The 7896-nt window shown below is 50.0% G+C and overlaps 1 protein-coding gene across 5 annotated transcripts in view; it reads right to left on the reverse strand.

Annotated features, from left to right (window-relative positions):
* Positions 1 to 7592, reverse strand: part of MFSD1 (major facilitator superfamily domain containing 1) — a 50833-nt gene extending 43241 nt beyond the window's left edge. The window contains exons 1-2 of one of the 5 annotated variants that reach the window (XR_005451065.1): positions 6323 to 6564; positions 552 to 604 (exon numbers count right to left, since the gene is read on the reverse strand). Coding sequence is in view for 2 of the 5 variants with exons in the window: in XM_038746385.1 (XP_038602313.1) it covers positions 552 to 604; positions 6323 to 6485 (216 nt within the window). In the remaining 3 variants the exon portion in view is untranslated. Of the gene's footprint in view, positions 1 to 551; positions 605 to 6322; positions 6565 to 7279; positions 7409 to 7573 lie in introns of those variants that run through there. The other 4 variants (XM_038746414.1, XM_038746405.1, XM_038746385.1 and 1 more) reach the window with 4 other exon arrangements.
* Positions 7593 to 7896: the final 304 nt, after the last annotated feature.

The following is a 7896-nucleotide window of genomic DNA, read 5'->3' on the forward strand; positions in this document are numbered from 1 at the left end:
AAAGACTGCAGTATTTCAATACGCAAAAAGAGGATTTTGCATATAGATTTACCTTTTACAAAACTATCAAGTTTACCTTCCTAACCAGACTTCCCATTCACAGATTGTTTTATTTGCGGTGGTGTTTTGTACTGTAATCAAAGAACCACGATGAATACTCAGGTGGATCTCAGCTGCCTATACCACGGCAAACTGTGAGCCCGTTGTTGGGTAGGGTCCGTCTCTATACGTTGCCGATTTGTACTTCCCAAGCGCTTAGTGCAGTGCTCTGCACACAGTAAGCGCTCCATAAATATGATTGAATGAATGAATGAATGAAACAAACGACAACGGACGAGAGGCACAAGCTCAGACAAGCCTGGCCCTCACAATGCTCGACCTTCTGATAACTGTCATCGGTAAAACCTACCCAGTGATCTCCAATTCCCATGAAACGTACCACGCTAGAGGTGTCAAGAGATGCAACCTGCCATCTCATCTCTAGACCTTAGGAAATACAAAGGAAAGGGAAGCTGCAGACGGCAAGAGAAACAGAGAAACTCGCAACTTACCCCTTGAACCTGAGTCTGGAGGGCAGCAGGACTGTCATAGCAAAAATAGCTGCCTAAAAAAAGAAAGAAAGAGCTAGTATATTTACTTTTATCTCTAATGTGGCAATACCTAAATAACTACATGCAATGCATACAGCCTTGATATTAAAAAGTTATTAAATGAGCACTTACTCTGTGCAAAACAATGTACTAAATGCTTGAAGAGTATGACACGAGAGGGCCAACAGACACAATTCCTGCCCTCAAGGAGCTTAACTATACCCAAATGTGTCTCTGCACCAAGATCCTAGCTCTACACATCCACAGACCCCAAGGCAAACTCTTTTTTTCATTTGTTCATTCAATCGTATTTATTGAGTACTCATTAATAATAATAATAATAATGGTAGTTGTTTAGCACTTACTATGTGCCAAGCACTATTCTAAGCTCTGGGGGAGATACAAGGTAATTAAGGTGTCCCACTTGGGGCTCACAGTCTTAATCCCCATTTTACAAATGAGGTCACTGAGGCACAGAGAAGTGAAGTGACTTGCCCAAAGTCATACAACTGACAATAATAATGATAATAATAATAATAATAATGATAATAATGGCATTTATTAAGCACTTACTATGTGCCAAGCACTGTTCTAAGCGCTGGGGAAGTTACAAGGTGATCAGGTTGTCCCACGGAGGGCTCACTGTCTTAATCCCCATGAGGTAACTGAGGCCCAGAGAGGTTAAGTGACTTGCCCAAAGTCACACAGCTGACAAGTGGCAGCACTCGGATTATAACCCATGACCTCTGACTCCCAAGCCTGTGCTCTTTCCACTAAGCTATGCTGCTGCAAAGCACCGTGCTAAGAACTTGGGAGAGTACAATGTAAAATAAACAGACACGTTCCCTGCCCACAGTGGGTTTTACAGTCTAGTGGGGGAGACAAATAAATTATAGGTATGTAATCTGACCCCTCCCAGTTTCTCCCATTCAATCCACAGGCCCCAAGCCTCGCTCCGTCCCAGCTAAACGTGGGGCTGGACAACTGAAATTTCCTGGGTGCAACCGGGACTGAGGAGGGAAGCGAGTAAATGGTGAGAAGAGCATTCACGGCCTCCTAAAACTCATAATTTCAGCACTGTCGTGTTAGCCACAGTCCACAACCCAGGCACAGCAGCCAATCTCAGGTCTTTCCCAACTCCAACACTCAAGTTAATATTTAAAGGTACGTCATTTATTAAGCACTTACCATACTTCAAGCACTGTGCTAATCAATGACTCGGATTAAGGTTAAATTCAGATGGGACTTGCCTTTTTAGTCAGTTATAGATCACTACTGTTTCCACAGTTTCTCAAGGATATTCCTTTGGTAAGTACCTGAAATCATTAACTTCAAGAATGAGAATTATCGGAAGATTTAGCCTGAGTACTAAAGTCTGTCACGCACCTATAGCTACATTGATAAATGGGGACATAAATGGGCTTCTGTTTTAAATTAGCTAGGTTTGATTAGTTCATTTCCAACACCTTTTAAAGATAGCTGAATGTCATCTTTTTAAAAAGGGGCTACTAAAAAATCTAAATTAAAAAACTGCCTAATGTCCACTCATTCAGTATAATCAATCAATCGCATTTATTGAGCGCTTACTGTGTGCAGAGCACTGTACTAAGCACTTGGGAAGTACAAGTTGGCAACATATAGAGACAGTCCCTACCCAACAGTGGGCTCACAGTCTAAAAGACTAAAAGTCTAAAGTCTAAAAGTATAACACCTGGTCAGCACTGATACACAGGGTAAATAACAGGGTACAAGGTTTGAGAAAAAGGTAAACTGCTCCCTTGTGAGAGACATGCTTTTTCAGGCAACTATGACCACTGTGGTTGCTCATTAAAATGACTCAACCAATTAGTATACTTGTCCGTTTAAAATTGGCTACTATCCGAAAATCCCAGATCTCTCTAAGTACTGGCATCATTCTAAGGTGCCACGCGGTATTTCCCATCAAAATCAAGGCTTTCTGACCAAATATAACCATTTATAACAGTGAATGATACATAGGAACCCAGTACCTACTGGAGGCATCTCACGAGACTTAAAAAAAAATTGTTTCCCTTTCAGAATAAATACAATTGAGGAAACAGGAAGGCAAACTTGCAACATAAACGGGCTGGTGTTTCGGGAAAAGCAGGAAGTTCACTTTCTGCACTTGCATCCTCAGATACATTTTGCACTTTAAAAGAGAGCTCTAACCGACGGGCCAGAAATGTTAATTTCCCTTAAACTGTTATCCAAAGGAAAGGGAAGGGGATTCCATCCCTCCTCCACAACGGAACCAGGCTGGTGTTTTTGGAAAAGCAGGAATTTGGTTTACTTTCTGCACTGGCATCCTCAGATACGTTTTCCATTTGAAAAAAGCTCTACCCCTATGGACCCAGAAATGTGCATTTCCCTTAAGTTGTGGGAAAGCAGCATGGCGTAGCGGATACAGCACAGACCCCGGAGTCGGAGGGTCACGGGTTCTAATCCCAGCTCCACCACTCATCTGCTGCATGACCCTGGGCAAGTCATTTCGCTTCTGTGGGCCTCAGTTCCCTAGTCTGTAAAATGGGAATTGAAACTGTGAGCCCCAAAGGGGACGGGGGACTTTGTCCAACCCGATTTGCTTGTATCCACCCCAGCGCTTAGTACAGTGCCTGGCATGCAGTAAGCACTTAGATGCCATCGTCATCATTATCCAGTAGTACAGACCTCTGCACACAGTAAGCGCTCAATAAATACGACCGAATGAGTGAGTTATCCCAAGGTGGGGGGAAGGGATGCAGGCTCATTTCTCCTCCAAAACTACGAGAGAAGCAGCGTGGCTCAGTGGAAAGAGCCCGGGCTTTGGAGTCAGAGGTCACGGGTTCAAATCCCGGCTCTGCCACTTGTCAGCTGTGTGACTTTGGGCAAGTCACTTCACTTCTCTGGGCCTCAGTTCCCTCATCTGTAAAATGGGGATTAAGATTGTGAGCCCCACGTGGGACAACCTGTTCACCTTGTCACCTCCCCAGCGCTTAGAACAGTGCTTTGCACATAGTAAGCGCTTAATAAATGCCATCAAAAAAACAACAAAAAAACCCTCCTGCCACTCTCCGGCAAAGAAAGGGAGAAGAGCCTTAAGGTCACGGTCAACTCCATATGTAATAATAATTACTATGGTATTTGTTAAGCTTTTCAAGCTTCGTTAAGAGGAAAAGAGCACGGGCTAGTGAGTCAGAGGTCATGGGTTCTAATCCTGGCTCCTCCACTTGTCTGCTGTGTGACCTTGGTCAAGTCACGTAACCCTTCCATGCCTCAGTTCCCTCATCTGTAAAATGGGGATGAAGACTGTGAGCCCATGGGGGACAACCTGATACCCTTGTATCTCCCCCAGCGCTTAGAACAGTGCTTGGCACAAATACCAACATTATTATTAGAAGGGGGAGAGTTGACCAAGGTCACACACCAGACAGCCAGGTGTGGAGCTGAGATTAGAACCCAGGTCCTCTGACTCCCAGCCTCACGCTCTAATAATAATAATGATGGTATTTGTTAAGCGCTTACTATGTGCCAGGCACTGTTCTAAGCGCTGGGGTAGAAACAAGGTCATTAGGTGGTCCCACGTGGAGCTTACAGTCTTGGCTCAGTGGAAAGAGCCCGGGCTTCGGAATCAGAGGTCATGGGTTCAAATCCCGGCTCCGCCACTTGTCAGCTGTGTGACAGTGGTTAAGTCACTTAACTTCTCTGGGCCTCAGTTCCCTCAGCTGTAAAATGGGGATGAAGACTGTGCACCCCACGTGGGACAACCTTATCACCTTGTAACCCCCTAGCGCTTAGAACAGTGCTTTGCACATAGTAAGTGCTTAATAAATTCATTCACTCAATCGTATTTATTAAGCGCTTACTGTGTGCAGAGCACTGTACTAAGCACTTGGGAAGTACAAGTTGGCAACACAGAGAGACGGTCCCTACCCAACAGTGGGCTCACAGTCTATCGTATTTATTGAGCGCTTACTGTGTGAAGAGCACTGGACTAAGCCCAAGTTGGCAACATAGAGAGACAGTCCCTACCCAACAGTGGGCTCACAGTCTATCGTATTTATTGAGCGCTTACTGTGTGAAGAGCACTGGACTAAGCACAAGTTGACAACATATAGAGACAGTCCCTACCCAACAGTGGGCTCACAGTCTATCGTATTTATTGAGCGCTTACTGTGTGAAGAGCACTGGACTAAGCCCAAGTTGGCAACATAGAGAGACAGTCCCTACCCAACAGTGGGCTCACAGTCTATTGTATTTATTGAGCGCTTACTGTGTGCAGAGCACTGGACTAAGTCCAAGTTGGCAACAGATAGAGACAGTCCCTACCCAACAGTGGGCTCACAGTCTATTGTATTTATTGAGCGCTTACTGTGTGCGAGCCCACTGTTGGGTAGGGACCGTCTCTATATGTTGCCAACTTGTACCTCCTAAGCACTTAGTACAGTGCTCCGCACACAGTAAGCGCTCAATAAATGCAACTGAATGAATGAATGGGGGAGATACAAGGTGATCGGGTGGTCCAAGTTGGCAACATAGAGAGACAGTCCCTACCCAACAGTGGGCTCACAGTCTATCGTATTTATTGAGCCCTTACTGTGTGCAGAGCACTGTACTAAGCCCAAGTTGGCAACACAGAGAGACAATCCCTACCCAACAGTGGGCTCACAGTCTATCGTATTTATTGAGTGCTTACTGTGTGCAGAGCACTGTACTAAGCCCAAGTTGGCAACATATAGAGACAGTCCCTACCCAACAGTGGGCTCACAGTCTATCGTATTTATTGAGCCCTTACTGTGTGCAGAGCACAGTACTAAGCACAAGTTGACAACATATAGAGACAGTCCCTACCCAACAGTGGGCTCACAGTCTATCGTATTTATTGAGCGCTTACTGTGTGAAGAGCACTGGACTAAGCCCAAGTTGCCAACATAGAGAGACAGTCCCTACCCAACAGTGGGCTCACAGTCTATCGTATTTATTGAGCGCTTACTGTGTGAAGAGCACTGGACTAAGCCCAAGTTGGCAACATATAGAGACAGTCCCTACCCAACAGTGGGGCTCACAGTCTATCGTATTTATTGAGCCCTTACTGTGTGCAGAGCACTGTACTAAGCACAAGTTGGCAACATATAGAAACAGCCCCTACCCAACAGTGGGCTCACAGTCTATCGTATTTATTGAGCCCTTACTGTGTGCAGAGCACTGTACTAAGCACAAGTTGGCGACATATAGAGACAGCCCCTACCCGACAGTGGGCTCACAGTCTATCGTACTTATTGAGCGCTTACTGTGTGCAGAGCACAGTACTAAGCACAAGTTGGCAACATATAGAGACAGCCCCTACCCAACAGTGGGCTTACAGTCTATCGTATTTATTGAGCGCTTACTGTGTGCAGAGCACTGTACTAAACCCAAGTTGGCAACATAGAGAGACAGTCCCTACCCAACAGTGGGCTCACAGTCTATCGTATTTATTGAGCCCTTACTGTGTGCAGAGCACTGTACTAAGCCCAAGTTGGCAACATATAGAAACAGCCCCTACCCAACAGTGGGCTCACAGTCTATCGTATTTATTGAGCGCTTACTGTGTGAAGAGCACTGGACTAAGCCCAAGTTGGCAACATAGAGAGACAGTCCCTACCCAACAGTGGGCTGCCAGTCTAAAATGAGGGCTCGAGGGGAGGCGAATGTGAGGGGGAGGGAGGCCGGTGGTGCCCAGTGGTGCCGCTCACCGAAGCCCAGGAAGCACATGAAGGCCAGGACGAGGAGGCGGTGCGCCAGCCGAGCGGGGTCGCAGAGGGCGGGCAGAGGCCGTGGCCCCCCGGGGCCGCCACCGCCATCATCGTCCCCCGCCGCCTCGCCCTCCAACAGGGGCCTCTCCTCAGCCGCCGCCATGGCCCCGGGAGCCGCAGCGCGTCACGTGACCCCGGGCCGCCCAGTCACGTGAGGGGGAGCCGGCCCCAGGGGGACCGCCGTTACCCGGCGTGCTCCTGGCCTCTGCCAGGCCGGCCTGCCTGAGGGAAGGCCCGCCATTACTAAGACTACTACTCCTTAATAGCTGTCTGTGTGCCAACCACTGTTCTAAGCGCTGGGGTCATTTGTTAAGCGCTTACGCCGCCGCCGCCATCATCCCCCGCCGCCTCGCCCTCCACCACAGGGCTCTCCTCAGCCGCCGCCATGGTCGCCATGGCGCCGGAGCGCGTCACGTGACCCCTGGCCGATCAATCACGTGATGGGGAGCCGGCCCTAGGGGGAGCGCCGTTACCCGGCATGCTCCTGGCCTCTGCCAGGCCGGCCTGCCTGAGGGAAAGCCCGCCATTACTAATGCTATTCCTTAATAGCGGTCTGTGTGCCAACCACTGTTCGAAGCGCTGGGGTGATTTGTTAAGCGCTTACGCCGCCGCCGCCATCATCCCCCGCCGCCTCGTCCTCCAACAGGGGCCTCTCCTCAGCCGCCGCCATGGTCGCCATGGCGCCGGGAGCCGCAGCGCGTCACGTGACCTCGGGCCGGCCAGTCACGTGAGGGGGAGCCGGCCCCAGCGGGAGCGCCGCTACCCGGCATGCTCCTGGCCTCTGCCAGGCCGGCCTGCCTGAGGGAAGGCCCGCCATTACTAAGACTACTACTCCTGAATAGCTGTCTGCGTGCCAACCACTGTTCTAAGCGCTGGGGTCATTTGTTAAGCGCTTACGCCGCCGCCGCCATCATCCCCCGCCGCCTCGCCCTCCAACAGGGGCCTCTCCTCAGCCGCCGCCATGGTCGCCATGGCGCCGGGAGCCGAAGCGCGTAACGTGACCCCGGGCTGGCCAATCACGTGAGGAGGAGCCTGCCTCAGCGGGAGCGCCGTTACCCGGCATGCTCCTGGCCTCTGTCAGCCAGGGCTGCCTGAAGGAAGGCTGCCCGCCATTACTAAGAGCGCTATTCCTTAAGCTGTCTGTGTGCTAACCACTGTTTTAAGCAATGGGGTGATTTGTTAAGCAATTACGCCGCCGCCATCATCATCCCCCGCCGCCTCGCCCTCCAACACAGGGCTCTCCTCAGCCGCCGCCATGGTCGCCATGGCGCCGGAGCGCGTCACGTGATCCCGGGCCGGCCAATCACGTGCGGGGTAGCCGGCCCCAGGGGGAGCGCCGTTACCCGGCATGCTCCTGGCCTCTGGCAGCCTGGCCTGCCTGAGGGAAGGCCGCCCGTCATTACTAAGAGTGCTATTCCTTAATAGCTGTCTGCGTGCCAACCACTGTTCTAAGCGCTGGGGTGATTTGTTAAGCGCTTACGCCGCCGCCATCATCATCCCCCGCCGCCTCGCCC

This window comes from Tachyglossus aculeatus, chromosome 1, assembly GCF_015852505.1.
Source record: "Tachyglossus aculeatus isolate mTacAcu1 chromosome 1, mTacAcu1.pri, whole genome shotgun sequence".
NCBI classification, from domain to species: Eukaryota; Metazoa; Chordata; class Mammalia; order Monotremata; family Tachyglossidae; genus Tachyglossus; species Tachyglossus aculeatus.